This window comes from Centroberyx gerrardi, chromosome 17 (genome assembly GCF_048128805.1).
Source record: "Centroberyx gerrardi isolate f3 chromosome 17, fCenGer3.hap1.cur.20231027, whole genome shotgun sequence".
In the NCBI taxonomy this organism is placed as follows: Eukaryota; Metazoa; Chordata; class Actinopteri; order Beryciformes; family Berycidae; genus Centroberyx; species Centroberyx gerrardi.
The window spans coordinates 2,483,063-2,508,431 of NC_136013.1; the positions used below are offsets into that span (position 1 = coordinate 2,483,063).

The 25,369-nt window shown below is 43.5% G+C and overlaps 1 protein-coding gene across 1 annotated transcript in view; it reads left to right on the forward strand.

The window, feature by feature from the left end:
* Positions 1-25,369, forward strand: part of kcnh5b (potassium voltage-gated channel, subfamily H (eag-related), member 5b) — a 156,784-nt gene that overhangs the window by 75,680 nt on the left and 55,735 nt on the right. Inside the window, exon 9 of the mRNA XM_078289483.1 lies at positions 21,670-21,869. Within this exon, the coding sequence (XP_078145609.1) occupies positions 21,670-21,869 (200 nt within the window). The remainder of the gene's footprint in view (positions 1-21,669; positions 21,870-25,369) is intronic.

Consider the following 25,369-nt stretch of genomic DNA (forward strand, 5'->3'; position numbering starts at 1 on the left):
AATGGAAAGGCATATCGAATAAATAATGATATAGACTTTTTTCAATCTCATTGCACAACAATTAAACAATTCAAAAGTGTCTTTAGATATTCTGAAAGACTGTCTATAAAACATGTTTTTGTCTTCGCACAGCATGAAGCAGCTGTTTATCTGCTTCACCCCAGCTGATGGAAACGCACCTAATTCGCATTTTTCACTTTTTGCAACATTTCAAACGTTTGCTCAAAATTTGCTTGGAAACATAGCAACAGATCGCCAAACACAGAGACAGAGAGAGACGTGTTGAGACAGAGAGGGAAAGAGTGACAGAGAGAGAGACAGAGAGAGAAAGAATCAGAAAAACAGAGAAAGAGAGACAACCGGAGAAAAAAAGAGACAGAGAGAGAGAGGGAGGGAGAGGAAAGCAGGAAGACAAAACAACAGCAGGGTCAAGCGGAGCATGTTTAAACTCTTCTGATATGTGTTTTATTCAAACTCCATCCCGGTTGACAAAATGCTCTCTGTTGGCGACGGGAGGCTGAGTCTTGTCTTGAGGGAATATGGCGGACATTAGGGCTGGGTATCGTTTTAAAAATGACGATACCAGTACCAATACCAGTACTCTTAAAGTGATACCGATACCAATAGAGTACTTCATTCGATACCTTTTTTTTTTACGTTTTGGTGGCATCTCGGCACGCTGAACTGCCGACTCCGTCACACACACCGCGCTCGACTTCACCACCACAGACTGTATGGGTTGTAGCTGCTGCGGTAGCGGGCCAATCACACGTCGCATTAAATCGAAGAACGCTTGTGGTGATTGGCTGCGAGCAAAACCATACCAATAGTCATTTTTTTCTAGATCTGTGTACAAAAAGTATCGAATGCAGGTATCGTTTGACTGGAGAAGTTTCGATACTACTTGGTACTGGGTTATTTCGGTCGATACCTTAAAGGTATCGAGTACCGATACCCAGCCCTAGCGGACATGAATGACGGCTGCATCTTTTTTGGCCCCGCTTGGCCCTGCAGTGGATAGTGGTGAAGCACCGACAAGCCCAGTGTGGAAGCGAGGAGTTGGGAGGCGGAGAATGCAGCTGACTGAGAGGCTGCAGTATTTTCATTAGGTCCTTGTTGAACTTTCTGACAGTATAACCTTTATAGGCCGGCCTGTAACTCACTGCTCCTGCTACAGTTTTCACTGCAGTTGCATCTGAAGAAGGCTTTCTCCATTTCTTTTTCACAGCTTTTTTTAAAATTGCTTGTGGAAGCTTTTTTGGTATAGCGAGGGGAAGATTCATTTCAAGTTCCCAGGTTTCCTGATAAAGGTCAGTCATGTCATTTTACAGCATTAGAGTGATTTAGGTTTTGCATATTGTTTAGGGAAAAAAAAGAAGAAGAAATCCAAGACGCTCTCCTCTGTGTAAAGTTAAAAAGCCTTTATTATTCTTGGCTATTTCATGTTAAAATGTTAGATTTTAAAATGTTAGTTTTCTAACATTTTAACATGAAATAGCCAAGAATAATAAAGGCTTTTTAACTTTGTACAGAGGAGAGCGCCTTGGATTATTTCTTCTTGTTTCCTCTACATATGGACTTCCCGTATTTCCAATGATTAACAATTTTGCATTTTTTGAACTTAATTCTTTGCTGGGGATGTAATAATAATAATATAATAATAAACTTTATTTATATAGCACCTTTCAAAACACGGTTACAAAGTGCTTTACAATAAAAACAGAACACATTAGAAGCACAGAGAGATTAGAATGAACTAAAAGCCATAAAAATACACATTATAAACACAAAGGGAGCAAAAACACAAAATTAAAATAATAAACATGTAAATAAAAATCAAGTAAAATAAGGAGGCAGCTCAGGTAAAATCAGGAAATGCTTTCCGATAAAAGTAGGTTTTAAGAAGAGACTTGAAAGAAGACACTGACTCAGACAGCCTCATGTAATGTTAAGGGTAGCAGGCCTTGCTAAGTGTGTGTTAGTGGGAATGTGAGTTGTTAAGTTGTGGTACTGGGCTATTGTTGCCGATTTGATTACATTATTAATGCTTGTCAGTTGCGGCCCGAGACGGTAATAACTGACAGGCATGAGAGCGCTAAGCTAATTTTCACTTGTTCATTGGTCATGGGTCCTGTCTGCCTCCCTGTCATCATCTTGTATATCGGACCTGAACTGAACCGCAGGACTGTGTGAATCTGAATGACTCCTCTTCCCACTTGTGTAGCGTTTGTGTTCGGCTCCTCCTCCTTCCATCCCTCCCCTCCTCCCTCCATCCCTCCCCTCCTCCCTCCATCCCTCCCCTCCTCCCTCCTCCCTCCATCCCTCTCTCTCTCCAACTTGTCCTCCCACATGTCTCGCACCCTGTTTGTCACAAATCGGTTCCAGATTAATGGGCCACTTAACGCTCTCTGTGGCCATCAGCAGAGAGGAGGCGGTAGCCAAACTTGCTTCTCTGAACACGAACACACACGCCCCCGTGAACATGCATGTGGGCACGTTCGCACACACACACACACACACACACACACAAGCATACAGTCACATAGAATACTACACGTATACAGGCACACACACACACAAAATACTAGACATACACTAGACTTGCTAGTTAATGCAACTCATTACCATTTTATTTGTTTTTCTTGCTATTTTCTTTACTTTTTATCTAACTTTATTTTATTTAACTGTGGTACTTTTACATCACTGTCTCTTTGTGTTTTATTGTATGTAAAGCACTTTGTAAACATTGTTTTTAGAAAAGTGCTATACAAATAAAGTTATTATTATTATATAGACACACACACACACACACACACACATTACCATGCATACATAACTACAGTCACACTCAAAAATGCATGCACGCATCCTCACATACAGACTACTGAACCTACAGTATGTAGTAGGGAAATTAATGCATACACACGTGCATGCACTCACACACACACACGCTTACACAGTGCACTACACATGCACAAACACTCCCACAAATACACACACACGTGAACACCCGGCGCTGCACACACACACAAACCCAGTCACGCCAAATTTATAGCACCATGAAACTTTGATCAGCACCATTAAAAGCCGATTTGCATAATAACCCATAATAAATTCCATATCATTTTATTATATGCAATTATGCAATAGCGCGAGTGATTCGTAATTGCAGTTATAGGGTTGAATTGTTTCTCTTCTATTTCATAATGTGTAAAGAGTCTCTAAAACGTTCTGACTGAACGGCCTGAGAGTGACTCGATGTGAAGAGCCAGCGCTGCTTCTGATGCGTCCGTGCCGCTGTGCCGTCAGCAGCAGGAACGCCAGCGGAGCATGCGAGCGCTCCTCAGCCCCCCCGCTGCCGCCCATGCAGCGCTACTGCAGCACGCGAGTACAGCAGGTAGTCCTGGCAGCCGCTCCCACCATGCATCTGTTCTGCATTAGCACTGCATTAGCTGCCGTTTAGCGGACGTTTTTATCCATAGCGGTGCCGTGAGTGCATATATTTTTCACATGGGTGACCCCAGTGGGAATGGAACCTATAATCCTGACAGCGTTGGAGCCTTGTTCTACCAATTAACTACACACAGCCGCTGCGGGGGACCGGTCTTTCTTCAATATTATGAAGGAGAACAAAGTTCTACAACTGGTTGCAAGATCTTTCCTTGTAACTTGTAATGGGTAAAAGGCAGAGCTGCAGCTTAGTCGAGTCCCAGTCAGTTCCAAGACCGGGTCCAAAGTCACGACTGACACCAGAGCAAACTGAGTCCGATTCAAGACTAAGACCAAAATAAACAAAGTCTTTCCAAATGTAAAAGTAATGCTTAAGGAGTTTCGTAACCCCTTTGCACCCCGAGTTTCCCCTTAAATTTCCTTTGTAGCTTCTTACTTGGAAAAAACATCTTTTCGTATTACAATGTCACATCCATATTGTGCATCTGCTCATTCTAACGCTTCTTTGATACTATAACTGCTTATATTGTGTGAAATATTCAAACCTATGGCTGCACCATTACATCAAATAGAAACACATCTAGATGCTTGTGCTTCATTTTATACACATTTCCCTGTAATTCAGCCTGGAATATTTGGTATCTTTGGAAACCTTGGGATCTTGACTAGAATTTAAAATAAAGTTCTGTGGGTTTGAAGAAAGCTTGGCTGTGTAACTTGAGCTTGTAATGATGGTCCTGCATGCGGGACCGGCGGGTAGAAGTGGTTTAAGGATCAACAGAGATGCAGATCTATCAGCAGGAGGTCTGTAGTAAACCCTTCAACATCTAACGAATCAATGCATAGGATTTTGACCAATCAGGAAAAAGTTGAGTCAACAAACAATAGAGGCCAAGACAAGTCGAAGTCAAAACAGACACGAGACTGAGACAAGTCCAAGACGTCTCAAGACCTACAGCTCTGCTAAAAAGAAAACAAAATTTTCCCAACATTTCGGGGCCAGAGCAATATTTCAGCCTTTTAGCTTTCAGTAAAAAAACAAGACTGAGAGGATGGCAGGTAATAAAAGCCTGATCCATCTGCCTCGCGTGTCTCCTGTCAGGATTTTTTTACGATTCAGAGCGAAGAGGCCTGAAAGTTATTTAATGGAACAGCTGGATCACAGAGGTCGAGACCGGCTAAGACCGCAGAGCGACGGGAAAAAGCCGGCGCTCTGATCCTGGCTGCCGCTCGCCGGGGAAAAGCTCTGTGGAGCCGCCATGCACTGCAAAAAATATCCATCTTAACAAGTCATTTAGTGTAGCATTGAGTCTTAGTGTTAATGCTTCATGTAAGTGGAAAAATCTGCCAGTTGGGTGAGATCATTTCACTTGCTTCCAATGTAAATTAACTTTTTACAAAATAGATGGGCTCCACACTCTCTCCAAAATTAATTTTTATCCTTCCCAAGAATATTAAATGCGTGACTTTTCAGCCTTGGAGGGCTTCATCAGACAGACTCCGTCAGATTTTGTACAACTAATCAAGTTGTTTCAAGAAGATTTCAAAAGATTATAACTTGACGCTTTCAAGGAAATTCTCAAAAACTGCAGTGGAAACAATAATCCCAATCTTTGTTTTACTTGTATTAATGAAAACAAGACTCTGAGGTTGTGTTCGGAACCGCATACTAACGTACTATATGACGTGAAATTGAGTATGTAGTGCGTTCCAACTGCACAGTATGTGAATTTTGTGTACGCGAGAAATGCCCGGATGCATACTAGATTAGCAAGAGTTCCTGAGTATGCGGCGTGAGCTTACTGCACATACTCAACCGCCCCACAATGCATTGCATCTCTTCAGACTGCGGAATGGCGGACTGCGAGGCGGACGGTCCTGGTCCCAAATCTCCGAAAACGTCGCAGGAGATTTACAAACAGGCGTTATTTGGATAAACTGCGCACATATTGGGAATCTACATGGTTACTTTCTTGCCTGAAAAAATATTAAAACTTAATAAAGTGACATATTAACAGTCGTAGAGCCAAAATTACAACAGCTTTTAGCCTGCTTTAAAATCCCCGCTATCGCTGCCGGCTGGTGCGAAATGCATTCTGGGATACTTGGCTGTATACTTCAGTGTGAACAGTCTGCTGGTAATGGCATACTTCATTTCATAATTTCAATCATTTAGTAGGCAGTATGCAGTACATACTCACTGAGTATGTAGTAAGCAGTACGTTAGCATGAGACTCAATACTAGACTTGTTAAGATGTGTATTTTTACAGTGTGGAGAAGAGCGGAGAGGGGCGAGGCGTGGTGCGACGGGAGTATCAGGAGAGCGAGGTGCGAGCTGACAGCCTCCAGCTCGCAGGGAATTATGGGAATTACCTGGGCTCAGCGCTTTTTGGCGGCGCCGGTGATGCGCGCAGTCGGGCGGAAAAGCCCGACTTCGCCCGAGAAGAGAGACCCGGCTTGACGGCTGCGGATCCTAAGCAGGAGAGACTTACCCGACTCAGCGGGGGGGAGGAAAACGGCGGATGAGAAAAGAAAGAAAGAAAGGAAGGAAGGAAGGAAGGGAAGGATGGAAAAAATCTAGAGAGCGGATATTTCTAGACAGCGAGTCACCGAGGAAAGACCCCCCCCCCCCCCCGCCCGCCGGCATCGTGTTTATCTGAATTAAAACGGCGGCTGATGTGAAAAGTGTTTTAATGAGAAGAAGACGAAGACTCTTCTGTCCCCTTCTGCTACTGTAGCTACTGTTTCCACGCAATCCCCAGACGAGTTTTGGGTTTCACTGACACACACACACACACACACACACACACACACACACACACACACCCCTCCACCCCCATAACCCAGTGATCAGTGAGCTTTCCACAGAGGCCCAGGGGGGAGAAAGGAAAGAGAGGGAGGGGATAAGAGATTGGGCTTGGAGGGAAGAAGAATGGGTGGAAAAAGGGATGAAGGGAGGTGGGGGAAGAGGGGATAGGATGATGATGGAATTGGAGGGGGGGGGGGGGGTAGGAGGGAAGGATAGGAGAAAAGGATATGAGGAGAGGAGGAGGGAAGGAGAGAAAGGGATAGGAGAGAGAGAGGAGGAGGAGGAGGAGGAGGAGGCAGCTCGGAGTGTCTTTCTCCCCTCCGGCTTTTCAGCTGAGATGCCCTGATTAGTTTGGAAAGCGAGCGCTGGAGAGAGAGAGAGAGAGAGAGAGAGAGAGAGAGGCACACATATAGAAACAATTGGCTGGAGAAGAAGTGAGGGAGAAAGAGAGAGAGAAAGAGAGAGAGAGAGAGAGAGAGAGAGAGCTGTATTGTCTTGGCTGATCCTGGGGGATTGAATTGAAGTGCTGTACTGTGTGTGGCCTCTCTCTCCGACAGCAGCGACGGCGAGGCGATTAGTCTCCTAATCCATAAAGAGCCGTCTTGCTCTTTCTCTCTCTCTCTTTTCTGTCACTTCCTCTCTCTCTCTCTCTCTCCATTTTCTCTATCGCTTTCTCTCTCTTTCTGTCTCACTCATTATCTTTTCCCTCACTCTCTCTCATTCTCTCGCTATCCCTCCCACTCTTTTCTCCCTCGCTTTCTCAGTCTTTCTATTTCCCTCATTATCTCCGCCGTCTCTCTCTTTCTCTCTCTCTCTCTTTCTCTCTCTGTCTCCCTCTCTCTCTTCTCTTCTCTGACTCATCAGGGTCAGGGCTAATCCCTGTACATCAAGTGGCCCAAATCTGGGGACGCTCTGTCCCCCCAAAATCAGACCCATTACTCCATAATTTCATGGTTCTGTAACCGCACTGGTCTGACTCCCTGGATCTGTGGCTGCATTTACAGAAAAAAGAAAAAAGATCTGATTTTTAACTCGGATGAATCGATCTGTTTGCCTGTCTGTCCATTGATCCACCCGTCCATCCATCCTCTGATGTAAAATGACTCATTTGCCGAGCCTATAGAGAGCCTAAGTCCCTCCCCTTCCGTTGTCCCCCATGGGACCTTATTTCGGAAAAAATATGTACGGTAGTCAACGGCGAGAGACAAATATTTGTTTGATCCCGTCTGAATTGTGCCATGACTTACACATATGATGTTTTGTCAATTTAAAAGATAATTTTGCAAGTCAAGAAAGTCGCAGTTTGTTGTAAAACAGTAAAGTAACGTTTAGTTTTGTGTGAAACCACTCAGTGAACTACATCTCTCGTCTCGTACAATATACGTCACCAACACCAACATGGAACGAAACATAGGAAACACACAGGCATCGCGTTAACGTTAGCCCCCACTGTACTAAAACTATCCTAAACCAGTTTAAATCCGTTCTTACTGTCTACCTTCCAGGTTGTGTATAATACTCCTGCTATCTGAGAGGGACTTAGCTTCAGCGGCTCTGGGTAGCTTGTGGAGAGAGGAAGTTACGTCACTTGCGCGACTTTTGGGTGTGTAGTCTTTCTAATTACGTATTTTTACAGTCTTATAGTTCAACAGTTTTACGACAAACTGCGACTTTCTTGACTTGCAAAATTATCATTTAAATTGACAAAACATCATATGTGTAATTCATGGCACAATTCAAACGGGATCAAACAATTATTTGTCTCTCGCCGTTGACTACCGTACATATTTTTTCCGAAATAAGGTCCCATGGTGGTCCACCGGAAGGGGAGGGACTTAGGCTCTCTATACAGTTATTTCTTAGAGGCAGAGCTGCTCTGGAGGCAGAAATAATCTCATTGGCTGAGCTGCACCACAGTGGGCGGAGCCAAGGAATCAGTTTTTCAGAGCACAGGTTAGCTAACTGGCAAACTTCAATGGCAAAGAAGGAACTCTGGTCAAAATATGATGAAATATATAAATGCAACAATTTTATTTTTTATTTTTCCTTCATTCATGACCATGGCATCATGATGTTGGAAGGTCAGCAGCTAGCTAACTAGCTAACCGAGATAACTTAGTATGGCTGTACTGTATTTTGTCAGTTAGTAGAGTGCAAAGCTTCATAATATTCGCTTCCTCGGCCCGTGCAACTCTTATCAGTTCAATATTCTTATTATAAACAAACATTTGGAAAATTTGAAAATTAGCTACAATATTCTAAAATCTAAACTTTTTGCCTCTCAAATAAATAGATTTGTTGTTTTGTTATTTTTCAGATTTTCAGATTTTTGTTATACAATTGGAAAATTGGAAAACTGTTGTCATGAGTGCAATAATATAAAATATCAATTTCTTTCCTTGGAAAAAATATCAATTCCCTATCTCTCAAAGCCTAACCCTAAATGGAGAACGGGTTGTTTTTCAATTTTCCAAGTTTTGTTATACGAAAATTAGAAAAATACCACTAACAGTAATTCAACCAATGAGATTATTTCTGCCTCCAGAGCATCCTGGATCTGAGGCAGATCCAGGATGCTCTGGAGGCAGAAATAATCTCATTGCAGCTGCAGTGCGGCGAGGTGGGAAGTGCGTCGGTGGATACATGTGTACTTCTTGTACTTCATGTGCTTGTGAGTGTGTAGTTGTAGTTGTGCGGTACTCTTTCCTTCCGGGGGGATTGTATTGCGGTTCTTGCGCTCATGAGCCGTTCTTGTTAAACTTTATTTTTGCAGGAGAGGTTTGCTGAGCACGTCTGCTGTTTTCCAGCAGCACCCTGCTTTACATTCATACGCTTCCTCACGCTCTCCCCTGGGTGCTGCCCAGTACAGCTACGGCCTTCTACTGCCGGCCGCTGAGCAGCTCCAGCACCTTGCTCAAGGACACCTCGACAGTAGTTACAGAGCAGTGGTGCTCAACGTGGGGTTCGGGGACCACCGGGGGGTCCTTGAGGGGGGTTCCAGGGGGTCCCCAGCAAATTGATGAATTGTTAAACTAGAAGAATGTCTGTTTTGATCGTAGTTTGACTGTTATCTCTCTACCTACAATACAGACAGTCATGGGATTCTGGACAAAATCATATCTAACAATAAAAATACTCTCAGATTTGGCTCAACATCTCATCAAATGGGGGTCTGTGGCTCTAATGTGGATTAAATTAGGGGTTCTAGATATGAAAAAGGTCGAGAATCACTGTTATAGAGGATGGGGAGAGCTGATTTTCCCAGCTGGCCTCGGGATTCATGCTGGTGCTTCTCTAACTTTGTGCCTCGATACTGTAAGCTCATGATTATGGCTGTGAATCTCCTGACTGTGTGTGTGTGTGTGTGTGTGTGTGTGTGTGTTGGGTGCTCTCCTGTCCTCTGGAGGTTGCATTACCATCCACAGTCTCATCGTCTTATTCTCTTTCATCACGATGCCATCCTCTCAGAGTCAGAGCGATATGCGTAACAGAAAGCTAAGCACACTGGGCACCTTGGCACGGCGAATAATAAATGACAAAAAGATACCAGCGCACATTTTGTTGCTTTCTTTGCAACGTCTTTTCACCACAAGGTCTTTGTGCAGAGTGGCCGGCCGGACAAGGATCTTGTCACTGAAACGCTGCAAGTAAAGCGAAAGACTGACGCTCTGATCTTTTTATTCATTCTACAAATCTACCTTTCTATCCAGAGTCTGGCCTTCGAGTTGCAGCCATAGGATAGATCTGGCATTCTGCTTCATCATGCTTCAAGAAACACCATAGAAAGCAAGTCTAACCAGTCTAGCAATGTGCTTATTTATTGGTCAAAAAAGGTTATACACACTGTGATAACCAAGTAGACTCCAAGAGGAAGGGAGGAAGGAGACTGGAGAAAGCGTTCTGGTTCTGTCTGGGTTTATATTTCAGCCGCAAAATAAACCAAACTAAAAGCAACCAGTGCTGGAATAGAGTTCTTCCCCTCAGTAATGAGTCCAACAGTGTGTGCTGCTCTTTCAGGTTGCTCCTCACATGGTTATGTGTCTGTGCTTGTTTCAGTCCAGGGGTTCGATCTCTTGGCGCCGGCTGAAACGGAGACACACAGGAGGGGGGGAAGGTCAGTTTGGGTCGGCGTTTCCTCTCGATCAACACTCGATCCTGCACCCGCTGGCACATCACCTTCTGGTTTATGGTTCTGGTTTATGACATTGTGCACAAAGACCCACTGAGCTTTAATCGTGGTTTATCTGAATTTTTTAATCAGGTGTTCATTTGACTAAGTACAATGATTTATTCCAAAGTCTGACTCTAGGTAGTCTGCCTCGGTGAGAAGGTTAAAGGTATAGCGCCACTCCTGGGCTCAATTCAATCAATTTTCAATAAAATCCATTCAAAAATGTAAATTGCAATTCACTTTATAATTATAGGTGGGGCTACTACTGCTGTCTACCTGTAGATTAACTGTTGGGGCGGCAGAAGCCTCGAGAGTTTCACCAGTTCAAATCCACAAACCGCCTGTGGAAAATCTGACACATCTTCCATCGGCAATTCAGCAGCTGCTGTTGAGGTGCTCTTGAGCAAGGCGTGGAACCCCCGGCTGCTTCAGTGGAGCTGAAAGTAGTAGTTTTTTAGTGTGTACAGGTGTTAATGTGTACCACTATATGAATGCCATCCAGGAAAAAGAGCTTGCATGCTCAATTTTACCTGGTAAAGATTGAAAAAACTTTGCTTCGTATCTGATATTTAACACTACAAAGGCTAAGCCGCCATTAATTGACTTTTGTCTTGAATTTTAGCATTGAAATATCTCATCTTTCAAAATGTCCCTCCACGACTTATCTTAGATCCACCTTCAGTATAAACCAGTGTTGTTTTGATTTTCAAAATCACGCAAAGAAGTTTTGTGGCCTGGTTACAGATAACATTATATTTCGCCCCTATTTGGTCTTCTCTTAGACCCTCAAACTCCTTGACCTTTCTCATTTCTGTCTCACTCTCTGACATGCTGACCTGACCAGGCCAGGAAATTAACTCTTTCATCCACCAGCCACAGATCACACACCACTTTTACTCTTTTACCTGTCAAATACTAATAGAAAAAGAATAGAAAAAGACCTGAATGATAGCTGGTTACTTGTTAAAGCGGCTGTTAGAGAAACCACACTTAACAGCTATCAGGTGGATGGATAGATGGATAGATAGATGGATGGATGGATAGAAAAATGGATGGATAGGTGGATGGATAGATGGTCGATGTCTGCTCACCTTGTCACCCTGACCTGCCTCGCTTAACATGTTCACATGGCAACCGCAGAAAGAGCAAAAAGCATCTGCTGTGTGTGTGTGTGTGTGCTCGTGTGTGTACATGCATGTGTGTGATGGTGCTTGTGTGTCTATGTGTGGTTGTATGCGTGTGTGAGGATGCTTGTGTATGTTGCATGCATCTGCGTGTGTATGTGTATAAGTATGTCAGTGTGGCTGCATCTGTGTGTGTGTGTGTGTGTGTGTGTGTGGGGGGGAATGCTTAAATATGCACATTCACTGGCACGTGTTTGTAAGTGCGTTAAGTGCCAGCATGCCGTTCGTGCATGAACATGAAAACACAACCTACAATGAATTTTACAACATTACACAAGAATTGAGCCGTAAATAATTAATATCAGTTTCATTTTTTTTTGCGTGCGCAGTGCAAATCACCCGGGGGTTCGGCTTTTGTAATGATTCACACCCCATTTCCATAATTATTGCCAGTTCTAATCGTCCTCAGGGTGAATCTCTTCCCCACTCCATTCATTCGTGAGCCTGATTTTTCCATCGACCCAGTCTTCCATTGTGAAAAGGCTCCAAAGGAGGCAATCACTTCTATTTTCATTATAATTTTTTAATTTCTCCTCTTGCGATTTATGCCAGAGCCGAAAGTGTGGAGCCCGCGGTCGGACCGGCGGCGAGGGGATAATTGAATCAAGCAGGTGCCAGGCATGATGGATCGGTCCTTGTCAAGTATAATTGCTGACAGTGGGGAAAATTGGGCCGAGCGGAGCGAGCGTCACGAGTCCCGGGGCACGTGAAGCCCGGGTTAAACGCCTTGATAGACACACTGTACCTGTCTCACCTGCTGATCTTCCTTTCTTCGCCGCATCACGGAGCGGAGAGAGCGTGAATAACGCCCTCAGATGTCGGATCGCCTGACATGTCGTCCGCTAACCGGTGTCAGCGCGACCTCAGATCCTCCCTGAGCTGCCAAACCAGACCGCCTGCGCCAGAGTCAAATGAAACCAGGAGCTGGAAGGTCAATCAATGTCTGCTGCAGGAGTCACCTGAGCCCAGCGCCTGTGCAGGCTGAGCTGGGGCCGCTGCCACCAAGGACTGCTCAAAGAGGAACAACTCTGTACAAGGACCTGTAGTGTCGGTACAAGCCACTAGCTGAGGCGCTCTCTACGTTTAAAGATGCATTCTGCCATTTATTTGACCATCTACACTCACTGGCCAGAAAACATAAAGGAGCTGTCACATGTTTATTATGTTTAAACCTGCAGCCTGTTCTTAATCTGATTATCTACGCTGTTTTGTGACTTTTAATTAATGTGCAACTTTTAGATTATGGCTCAGTTTTTTAACAAATGTCCATCACAAGTTCCCAGAGCCCAAAGTGAAAGTGAAAGTGAAGCTTCAACTTGTTTACTTTAATCTGAATAGCGGCCCAAAAAAACAGGTATTCATTTTATAATGATATGAAACGAAGAAGAAAAGCAGCAAATCTTTGCATTTGTGAATCTGTAACCAGCAAATGTTTGGTATTTTCACTTGATAAATGACTAAAACGATTAATCAATTATCAGAATTATAATCGATGAATTTTCTAATGGTTTCATCTCTAGTCACTGTCCGTTTAAAACCTGTATAAGCAGCCTGGCAACATGTTGATCTGCTCCTCATTTCTCTTATCCACATCTGAACATTTTTGACCCTGCAGGTGTTGCCGTCCGCTGCAGCCGACAGCCTCCGGTCTCACTGCTTTCTGTCTGTTACGCTCCACAGTCGGCATCAGTTCTCCGGTGAGCACACACACAGTTCGGGGGGTCGAGCCGTCCCTGCCCCGTCCGTCCCTACAGATACAAAGCGTCCCGTTGTTTACCAGGCGCCCGTGTTTCGAAGTGAGCGCTCCTCCGTGACTTCATTACCCCCGCTGAAGGCCCGGGTCCGGACCGGTCCGGAGGGAGTCTCGCTCGGCCCCTGATGGCCTCGTTACCTTCGGCAGCGAAAACCTCGGGGACGCTTTATTTGTGCTACATTTTAATTCGGTCCCCCGTGTGAAACCCCCGCTGTCTTCTTGTCTTCATAACATGTCACTGCTGTCATTTTCATTCCTGGCTCTTATTCGGAGAGATTGGACCTGAGTGCAACCTTAGAATGATTTAAAGTATAATCCCTTGTTTACGTTTTCCCTCTCCTTTCCATCCTCCCTGCTGGTTTCTGCGCTTGTTTTCCTCAGACGAAGCCATTTGCTGCCATTCATTCTTGTCCAGTATGAAAAAGCAACAGAGCGACAGAATCCATCACAGTAAACCTGAAGCAAAATGTATTATTTCTTTTATTATTATTATTTATACATTTACGGTGTCTCATTTCAAGCTAGGTTTGACACTGTAAACCTATTTTAATAACAAACAAAATCTAATTTTATACAGAATGCACTGCAAAATGATTGGGGGAAATGTAAACTAGATGTAGACAGAAGTAAATGACCTATAGCTCTAAATGACAGCGGTGTTGCCCTTTTAAATTCCTACATCAACAACATGACAGTCAGCCAATAGTGTGGAGGTCAAAGGTCAGAGCCTCAGCATCCTTATACAGTAGATGCGTGATAGAGAAATGCGAGGAGATCGGAGCTGAGCAGGGAGGTTTCAAAGGCCAAGGGCTCATGAAAGTCACTCAACACATAAATGACACAAACGTTCAATTTGAGTAAGAAAAAAAATTGCACCAAAATGGCAGTTTCGATACACTCTGCCGTGTAACGAGCGCCACGCCGCCGCTCGGTGAAGTCGCCCCCGCCACGCTCACGCCCCGGCTGCCGCTTATTATTTTAATCGTGATTTATGAGTGTGATTAAAAGGCTGAGCGGGCCGATTCATCTCTGCGCTCTAAGTGGTGTTTATTGTCAGCGGGCGTGCGTTTACTTATTGATATTTCTGCCCCGCTCCGGCTCTTCCGCTGTGAAAACCTTCGCCGAGGATTTTTATTGCAGGATTTTTCTGTTGTCGTTCTGGCGACCGGCCCGGCGATTGTTATAGATTTGAAAGCGCTCTCTCTCTCTCTCTCTCTCTCCGAAGTGATGTAGTGGCAGCGCTCGCTCATGTCCCGCAGTATAATATCACTTACCGGTGTCTGGGGGGTTCAGGAGGGGACAGACACTTGTCACACATCAATCCCCCTCCCACCGCTGATCCACCCACTCACTCTGAAACCCATTATCCTCTTTGCACGGCAATAAATTGTCTATTAAGTTGACCTAATGAGAAGTAAACAGTGCAAGGCTGGAGCAAAATAATAATAAAAAAAGAGTATTATTTACTCAATGAAAATCACAATTATAGAAATGATTGTTCTGGCTTGGAGGGGGGTCGGGGGGGTCGGAGGGGGGGGGGGGGTGCTGCCTCTGCAGATTTTTCAGTCAATTTTTATTTGGAGACAATCAGCCAGAATGTTTTACTTACCGAGGGAGCGCTTGATGCACCATTACTGCTTGTCACAACAGATTTATACAGTGGCACTTTTTGGGGTCTGAGACGCGGATCCGGCTGACTGGCTTTCTCAGCGTTTGGCTGCCGGAGCGCAGAGTCCCGTCAGTGTGTAATGTGTTGTGATGCGGTCTGGACGGAGACTTGGCTCACTGAGCAGCAAATGGACCCGGCTCAGCGGATCCTCTCAGGGCCCCGGCTGCATTGTTTCGGGGGGGTTTGTGTGAGTATTTGCGTCACAAAATTGTATTTCTGGAGGGTAACACTTTAGATTAGGGAATACATAACATATTAACTATTACCTATGGGTTTTCCCTCAATAATTTAATCATTTCCCTCAATAATATGTGATACTAGCACCTTATAAACCCCAAACTGAGTAAAGCACACTGAGAGCCCAATTCATGTGCAGCAACTTCCTTACTGACTGCTATAAGCAACTAATTAGGAGGGAAACTCATAGTTAATGGGCTATACATATAGAATACAATAGTGCAGAATAAGGTGCTAATGAGAGGTTTGTAATGATTAATAATGAACCAATACACTACTAAAATACATGTTAATAAGCAATTTATTAATAGTTAATATGTGTTTCCTACTATACCTTTCAGGTGTGTTATGTGTGTGTGTGTGTGTGTTTGTGTGTGTTCCTGTACTTCTATCTTTGTGAGGCTTAGGGGATGTAGAAGTATAAGGATTGTGTGTGTGTGTGTGTGTGTGTGTGTGTGTGTGTGCATGCAAACCTTCATACAGTGTGTGCTTGTAACACTGAGCTGAATCACAGGTGTGTGTATATACGTATGTATGGTGTTTGGAAGTGCATGTGTGCGTGTGTGTGTGTCTGTTGGTGTGTATGTTTGTGCGTCTATGTTTATGTGCGTGCATGTAATTATAGTTTGTGAGTGTGTGTTTACATATATTTGTGTGTGTATCTGTGTGTGTATAGGAATTGGTGAGCTGCATTAAAGGTGTGCATGTTCATTTGTAGTGTCAGTGTGTGTGTGTGTGTGTGTATCTGTATATGTGCGTGTGTGTGTGTATGTGTGAGGGCCTGTGTGTTTGTGTGTCCATGCATCTGTATGTGCATGCATATCTGTATGTTTGTGACTGTATCTCTGTGTGTGTGTGTGTGTGTGTGTGTGTGTGTGTGTGTGTGTGTGTGTCATTGTGTGTGTCTATGTGAGCGGATCTGTGTGTCTGTGTCTCTGCATCTGTATGTGCATTCCTGTCTGTATATTCATGACTGTATCTGTCCGTGTGTGTGTGTGTGTGTGTGTGTGCGTGTGTGTGTGGCCGGCTGTCTCTCTGTGTGGGAGTGTTTGATGGATATTTTCTGGGTGTCTGGGCTTCAGGCTGTGACAGTGTGGCTCCGGCTCTCGTCCCGGCCTGACACATTTCTATCGCTCGCGCTCATTCACTCTGACAAATCATCCTAAACTCCCCCGACAGATCCTTCTCAACCCGGGAAAAAAGAAAGCACAGATGACACGGGCGCTTCGCATATTCCCTGCGTTCTCACAAACGGCGACACAGTTTTTATCATCGCGCAAAATCAGTCAGATAAGGAGCGGGCTTGTGCTTTGTTTGACCCCGTCACCGGCTTTTGACATCGCTTTGTAAATATGCTGCTTTTACCCTTCAGTGGAAGCATTTCGTCATCCGGCAGCGTCTAGTTTTGAGGTTAAGGCAGAGGTGGGGACTCGAGTCACATGACTTGGACTCGAGTCGCAATTTTAATTATTTGAGACTTGACTTGATGCATGAAGAGAAGACTTGAGACTTGACTTGACTTGTACTTTGATGACTTGAAAAGGTTTCTAAAGTCTTGACTTGAGATCTTGTGTTTGTGTAAATGACTTAGATTGAAAGTGATGAGATTTGTTCCAGCGGACGACTGAATTTAAATTCTGTTTTCTGAATTTGTATGGAATGATTGAATTTATTGAAGTTGAAACTGATTGTAGAAATCAAACTCATGATGCTCTTACCAAGTTTTTATCCTATTAAAACCATATTGCATTGAAAAGTCCTAGATATTTAGTTTTCTTTAAGATATTTAATTGATACTGGACTCTTGATTTGTTCTGACTTGACTTGCTGTTCTACATTTAGACTTGAGACTTGACATTAATGACATAGACTTGACTTGGTAATCTACATTTAGACTTGGGACTTGAGACTGACTTGGGACTCGAAGCTGACTTGGTCACACCTCTGAGTTAAGGGAATGTAATGACAAGAGAATAATAAGGTGAATCCAGGTGAAAGATCCCTTATTGATGTGATAAAGGGCAGCTGTAGATGAAGGGAGGAGACAGAAGGAGTTTTAAGCCTTGAGACAGTTGTGAAATTCATCGTGGTCTCAGTGTTTTATGCAGAAGCTACAGCAACACTTGTTGTTTCAGTGGATCTTTACTCATCCGGTCACACCAGGGTTTTGATCACATTTTGCTCTCTTTGCTCACATTGCTTGAGCAGATATATACCATTACTGTAAAAAAACCTTATGAATATAGTGATAATCTGCAATATTTTCACATAAATAAATGTCAGTTTTGCTTCCATCTATCGTGATGCATTTTACGTTTCCCGGTTTGTTTGGAATAAACAGCAGAAGAAGAACTGGGTAGTTAGCATGAGCAGTGATAGCCACCATAGCTGAACAGACAAAGAAGAGAGAAACTCAAACTGCATCAACGGAGAATCCAAGCTCCGCCCACTCTGTTTGATTGACAGGTGATCTGTGGGAAGAGCAGTGCAGAAACACCACAGCGATGAGGCTGAGGGACAAAGATGGAGACTGAATTAAAAAGCGGAGAAACTTGCAGATTAACACAAAAACTGGCTGCTGCTGTTGAAACTAAGGCGACATCAGTGCGACGCCTTTTAGGCGAAAACGGAGAGGAGGAGCGGTGTGGTTTGACACACAGGATCACTGGTGATGGGGAGAGCGCAACCAAATGATCGTTTTGATTTATTTCCCTCCCGGCGTCCCGGTCAACTTGGAAACACCCGACAAACTTCTTGCAAAGTGTTCTTCCAGTTGATCAGCGCTCTGGTTTGACAGCTTCTGGTCTTCCCTCCCCCAGGCTTCGCAATCTACTAATAAAGACGAGGGAATACACACACACACACACACACACACTCACTACAGGAGGGGAACAAGCAATGCAGACACAGATTCAAATAAATACAGCCATGGGGGACAGATCAGATTTCAAAAACTGCATTGAAATGACAGATAAAACTGTAGCCGGAGTGCTTTGATTGAACTAGCCAAACTCTCACTCTCTTAGCCAAAAGGTTTCTGTACAGGACCAGAAGAGGGTTCTCTAGGCTTGTACCAAAGCAGAACCTTTTTGGTGCTATAAAGAACCCTGTTAGAAAGGTTATCCATAGCTCCTTGCTCAAATGGTTCTACATAGAAGCTTTTTGATGCTATAAAACCATTTAAGAATGTATAAAATGCTCTAAATCAGCAGTATGAAATAATCTGTTTTAAGCACACTGCGTTCTTTAACAGTTTTTTATTGTAACAAATCAGAGGATTCTTTGAGTCATTATGGTTCCTTGTAGAACCACTATCCGACGCAAAGAACCCTTTAGGGATTTAATAAATAAAAGTTCAGTGACAGCAAAGTCTGACTGTGCAGAAGTCTGTTTATTTCTGAGCCACAAATCTTTCTAGCGATGCCATTAGCTCGCTAGAATGTAAACGACAATTTAAAAATGTCATTACAAAGTGACAGTAATATAATTTGGATGGAGAGCTTGTGAAACTGTGATGGTGAAGCGTCTCATTTGTGATTCCTACAGCAGAATAACATGGAGCTGATATCGCGATTCATTTTTCTGACCCACGATACGTATTGTCACATTTTTGTATCGCGATATTTTGAATTTCGATATATCGTCCCATCCCTAAAACACACGTGAACATGGAAACTCCAAGATTATCATTATTATCTTTTGTCTATGGCTGTATGGATGAATTTATCTTTATTTGAGGTTTCTTTTGTTGTAATCGAGTTGTGTTGTAACTCTGGGTCTACGTCTGTGTTATGAATATATATTAGGAGCCTTTGACTTTGCATCATTTCTACTTGCAGCGCGTTTCCCGTCAATGTATTTGCTTTGGAATTCTGCAGCATGTTTCTTCTTCTGCGGCACATTTCCTGTTTTTGAAATTGCATAATTTCTGAAGCTGCAGCGCGTTTCTCCCATAATGCAATGGCTTTGGGCCGCTGGAGTGCGCTCGCCCCCCGTGGGCCACCGTAGTTTATACATAATAGAAGCATGTCATTGCTTTTCTGTATGAAAGATGATGCTTCACAATAAAAGCATTTGAAACTCCACACGGAAAGGACCGTGGATCGAACTCAGGTCTTTTCTGCTGTGTGACCAACTAACCCAGTTCATCTCTTCCACATTAGAATTTAAACTCGCACGTGAGAATTTCTGTATGCATATATTATAACTTTTTAATTGTTGGAGTTGAGAGCTGAGTCTCTGCGTCTTCGCCAGGCGATGAGGTCCTGAAAAGGTCCTGGAGCGTCCTGGAAGGCTGCTGGCCTGGGACAGCTGGGACAGTGTTTATCTCAACTGCTGACTCTCTCTCTCTCTCTCTCTCTTTCTCTGTCTTTCTCACTCTGTCTGTCTTCGTCTCTCGCTCACACATGCTCTCTCTTTCTGTATTTCTCTTTTCTCGCTGGTTTTTATCGGTCTAGCTCTCACTTCTGCTGTCAGGTATACACACTCCTTTCCTATAAACTGTACACTCTCTCTTTCGCTATGAGCATAAACACACACACACACACACACACACATTTCCTCGCTCTCTCTGTCTTTCTGTTTACCCTTTCCTCTCTCTTTTCTTTATCTGTCCATCTCTTTCTCGCTCGCTCTCTCTCTCTCTCACACACACACACACACACACACACACACACACACACACACACACACATTGTTTCCCTCTCCCTCTCTCTCTTTCTGAGTCGCTCTCAGCCTTTGCCTGTCCATCATTCGCTTTCTCTCTGTCTCTTCTCTCTGTTTTTCTCTTTCTCGTTTGCTCACACATGATCTGTCTCCCTCTTTTCTGCTCATACACACACACACTCACACACACACTTTCTCTCTCTCTCTTTCCCTCTCTCTCTGTTTCTTTCTCTTTTTTCTCTCCCAGTGTTGTTCTGGAATCACGTGCCAGCATTAGACCCTCCATCCTCCTCCTCCTCCTCCCCACCTCCAGCCAATCTCATTTTTTCAACCTAAAAGTGTTTAAACTTGTTATTTCTTTTCTTCTTTTTTTTTTTTTTTTTTTTTCTTTTATTGGCTGGGAGAAGGAGAAAAAAAAAAAGAGCGAGAACTATTTCGGGTGAGGTCTCTATGGAAACAGTGGAGTAGCAGCAGCAGGGTACAGCGGGTAGAGAGGAGGCTGCCGGCTCGGCCCGGCTCGGCCCAGCTCGGCTCAAACCACCAGCCACGCTTCGGGGTTTCGGGGTGGGGGGTGGGGGGGGGGGACACTCCTCCTCCCCCCGCGTCCCGAACATCTCCTTAACGATAAAAGCCATCATTAATTCAGCCTGTCTGTCGCTGCATGTCAGACAGGCTCGTTTCTTCCAAGAGAACAAAAAAAAAATACTTTTCCTTATCTCGTTTCCCCCTCTTCTTCTCTTCTTCTTCTTCTTCTTCGCTGTTTTTACACCAGAGATGCCGGTTTCATCTCAACGCCCCTCTCTCTCTCTCTCTCTCTCTCTTCCTCCACTTTTTTCTTTCTTTTTCCTTTTCTAATCAGTAATTACGCTTTATGTGTTTAGCTGACGCACTTACCCCAGAGCGACTTGACAATGATTGCCACAGTTGAATATGCTTCAGTTCCTAGACCGCCAACATTACAAGCAGTCTGTTTTCTGCTCCGCTGGGTCTCTTTATGTGCAGGACAAATTCACCAGTGGTCAAATATCTATTCTAAGTAATGTAAAATCAAGCCATTTATTTACCAACCTGTGTGCTTTGTGAGCAAACAGGTCGCCCACAAAGAACTGTTTTACATGAGGAAAAATGAGAATAAACAAATTGCCCATTTTAAGATATATTTAAGATATGTGTGTATGTATGTGTGTGTGTGTGTGTGTGTGTGTGTGTGTGTGTGTGTGTGTGTGTGGGCGGGGGAGGGGGGTTGCTGTGGATGGATGCATATTAACGAGTGAAAGTGGATATTCTATTCTATTCTGCTCTGTTCTATTCTATTCTAGTCTATTTTAGTCTAGTCTCACACACAATGTAATCTAGTCTAGTCTAGTCTATTCAGGTCAAGCCAAATTTTCATAAAGCATGTAGCATTTTTATAAAACAGGTTTGTTACAGACGGCTTCACAGAGCAGCAAAGGGCATAAATGCAATATAATATCATAAATGATAATACTAAGAAGAAGAAGAAGAAGAGAAAGAAAGGAAGAAAGAAAGAAAGAAAGGAAGAAAGACAGAAACAATACAGAAATACACTGTTAAAAGCAAGGGACAAAGACCACCGATTCACATATCACAAATGTTAAGATATTGGGCTAGAGATTGTGTGTGTGTGTGTGTGTGTGTAAGTGAATATTCTACTTTATTCTATTCTCATCTCTCTCCTCTGTCACCCCCCCCCCCCCCCCCCCCCCCAGCTCTGCTGTACGCCACCATCTTCGGAAACGTCACCACCATCTTCCAGCAGATGTACGCCAACACCAACCGCTACCACGAGATGCTCAACAACGTGCGGGACTTCCTGAAGCTCTACCAGGTCCCCAAGGGGCTGAGCGAGCGCGTCATGGACTACATCGTCTCCACCTGGTCCATGTCCAAAGGCATCGACACGGAGAAGGTGAGACGCCCGGGGTGGCTGCAACCGAAAGGTCACAGGTTCAATCCTCGCCACTCAGCCTGTTTGCCCAATTACATCCATATGATAAGTGTTTTTCAGTAGGATAAGAGCGTCGGCTAAATGCCTAAAAAGAGACCTTTATGCTCAATTCACTCTTATGAAATTTTGCGCTCGAAAAGTGAGAGATTTCCGTTTTCCCAGTATGAAACGGTTCCATGAAGGAGACACGACTATAAACAGGAGGTAGAGTCACATTGAAGCAGCTCAGTGGAAAGTGAAGGTGTTTTGGTCGGGTGGTGGATGGAGGTCACCTTCAATGCCGACAACTCGGGTTCGATTCCCAGCTTGAAGGAAATTTCTACTGTGAGTCAAGTTAAGTTAGTTCCCTTAACCAAGTTGTTTTAGTTGCCTAAACTTTAATTAACCTTAATCCAAACCTTAACCAAAGGTGTTTTAGTTCAGATTTCATTTCATTTAGTTTCAGATTTAGATCTCACAAGTACTAGTCCGTACCCGGGGATGCGCGTGCCACAACTCCACGCAGACTTGCCAAAAATTCGCATAAACAGCGTAAATTTGGGAAAATGGAAAAATCAGCTTCGTCAGTCCCTGCCTATGCCAACGCTCAATGCCCATGTGCAGTTTCAGATTGATTGGCCAACCCATTGAGGAGCAAAATGGATGCAGACAGACAGACAGAGTTTTCCTCATTTTATAGTAGGATTTCAAACAAATTTTTATCAGATCACGTTGGCTCAATTCCAAATTGCTGCTTATATATGACTTTTTTTTTGGGGGTGACTGTTGTCCCATTAACCCATGTCCAATCCAAGACACGCGTGTTCAAAGTAACAATAATAAAAGACCTCACATATGTTTTTGTTTCGAACACGGTATGCGCCTTCAAGTTTTGACATTGATGCTCTGCCAAGCTGCACCCGAGGGCAAAGAAATTATCACCGTTGTCCCGAGTGAATATTATAAGATTTACTTATTGTCATGGCAAAGCTGACAATTTCCGATTTCAGCATTCAAGAGCAAGTCGCATGTAAGTTGCATGCCTTGGGATCCGATTTGTACCAAATTTCTATGTGATCCAGAGCTGAATTGAAAAAATTTGACTTTGTACAGATTTTTGTGTCACAATTAAATGAGTGAAAATGAATGACTTGGCACTCTTTCAGCTGCAGTGTGAATGTAGCCACGGAGAAATCAAATCTAATTTACAGTTATTAAGCTCACTGAACAAGACAGGCTTGTCACAAGAGCAAAAGAGGACATAAAAAGGTGAATGAGCACAGAGACGAGCATGAACAAGAGAACAAAACCCCCCAAATAACCTTAAACCCAGCCAGTCGCACACTGTGATGACCCGACTCCCCCCACCCCCCCCCCCCCGCTCCTGACCCGCTGCACCCAAACACACCCGACTGCTCGTTGTTGGAAAAAGTACACAGTCTTCCTCATGTGGTTTGTTATAAAGATCTCAACCAACCAAGTGTGGGTATTTTAACTAGGGAATAAGTTTGCACTAAGTTACACTAAAGCGTTACATCACACTTTATATAATTGCAGCCGAGCGTTCTGATTGGCCAGAGATGCATCATAAAACACAATCTTATTTTCTCCTGTTTTTTTGTTCTGATTTATTTATATTGCTTTGGAGAAAGCTTTTCAGACAGTACATGTGTTAGTCACCATTGTATAAAAGAGGTTGTTCTTTACTGTAATTTAGTCGTACCTTTGAATAACTCGGTGAAGAATGCTGTCTGGGGCATTTTGGCTAAAGTATTACCTATCTTATATTGTACATGCACTTTCTCATTCCAAAGCAGCTGTGTGTTAGACATAAAGGAAAACTATGTGAAAAGTAAAACAATTCTCCAACTTGTTACACCCAAAGACATTATTCCTATCACTTCAATTTTAAGTTAAATTGATTTCTTGACCCTGCCCAGATCCTTTAAATTTAGAATGAAATCTCTGTCTCTGTTTAGTTTCATAGTCTAACTCGGTTGTTCCTTGGCTCAAGGCCGTTCTGTCCACTAAACTTAATGGAAATCTGTTAGAAAAACCTGAGCTTTCTGTCAATAGTTGTGTTCTATTTGTATAGGAACTATTTTCTCTCGATGACGCACTACCTTCTCAGCCGGTGTAAAGCTCCACGAGAGCCAGAAGAATCCAAAAATAACTGCTGACAGAAAGCTTGTTATTTTATTTTATTTTTTTCAAGATAACATACTGACACACAGTATGATTATACTGTGAGCGTCGAGTTTTGCAAAACAACGTTTATCATAGTTTTCAAAGACTGTGGCGTTTGCCCCATGGTTTCTATTGCAGTAGAGTGGGAGGGGGAGCAGGATAGAGAAGTTCTGGTTTCTACCAAGAGGGATCATGACGGAAAACATGTTATTTGGGCCCAGGGTTCAAAATACCAAACTATTCCTTTAAAGTAAATTACCTGCAACAGTGCTGCACACTGTATTCTTCCATGGCCCAAATTTAAAATTGCACAGTAATGTTTTTTTGTAGATAAAGCTCTTCATACTTCATCAGTCTCTACTATATCCTAAGACATCTCCATCCAGGCTCAGTCCAAACACCCACGATCCAAATTTCAAGCGACTGCTCAACAGCAAAGGAATACCAGATTAAAAGCTAAAACTTCACACACTTATGCATAACAGTGTGTGAACCGTATATGCTTCCACGCTATGAGTTTATTAATCCGCAAAGATGTTTTTTTCTTCTTCTTTCTACTTCTACTTGTTACTCAAACATAAGGCCGGATCTGCATCCAAGCACAACACACACACACTTCACACTCAGCGCTGAGGCCGTTTATTAGTCACTTGTTAGTCACTTGCAGTGTAAGCAGCCTTCAAAGCCGTGCTGGGAAGGCGGCACGCGAGGCGAAGATTTAGAAATAATGAAAGCAAACACACATTGTAACGCTGCTTTTCCCCTCGTGTGTTCCAGATTAAAAACAGCTCAGTCCTGTTCAGCAGCAGTTTTCTTCCTCTCTCTCTGTCTCTTCTCTCTCTTCTTCTCTCTCTGTCTCTCCGTCTCTCCCTTCATCTTTATTTAGCCCTATTCAAACAGGTCTAATATTCCCTGGGGGACGTCCGGTGATTTGCAATAACGGCGGAGATCGTTGATGATTTTAATCCTGTGCGAATCTGCCATGTTTGTAAATTGTAGCGTAAAAATTTCGGCACAAATTACCCACCTTATTTTGGTGAAGGTAGCGGTCTATACTCTAATGCTAATCAAACTCTCTGTCATTTTAGCCTTGATTTTTAACAAAATTGAGGCAGTAGTAGAATGTATAGTGGAGTTTTTGAATGTATTTTCAGTGCAAACTTTGAGTTTTGCTTTGCTAAATCGGTGACTTGTAAAATCTTGACCTTATGCAACTGTGTCTAGAGTCCTGGTGAGTTCAGCATATTTTATTATCCGGTGTGAATGTGATTCATGGAACACAGAGGTTGGAGGGG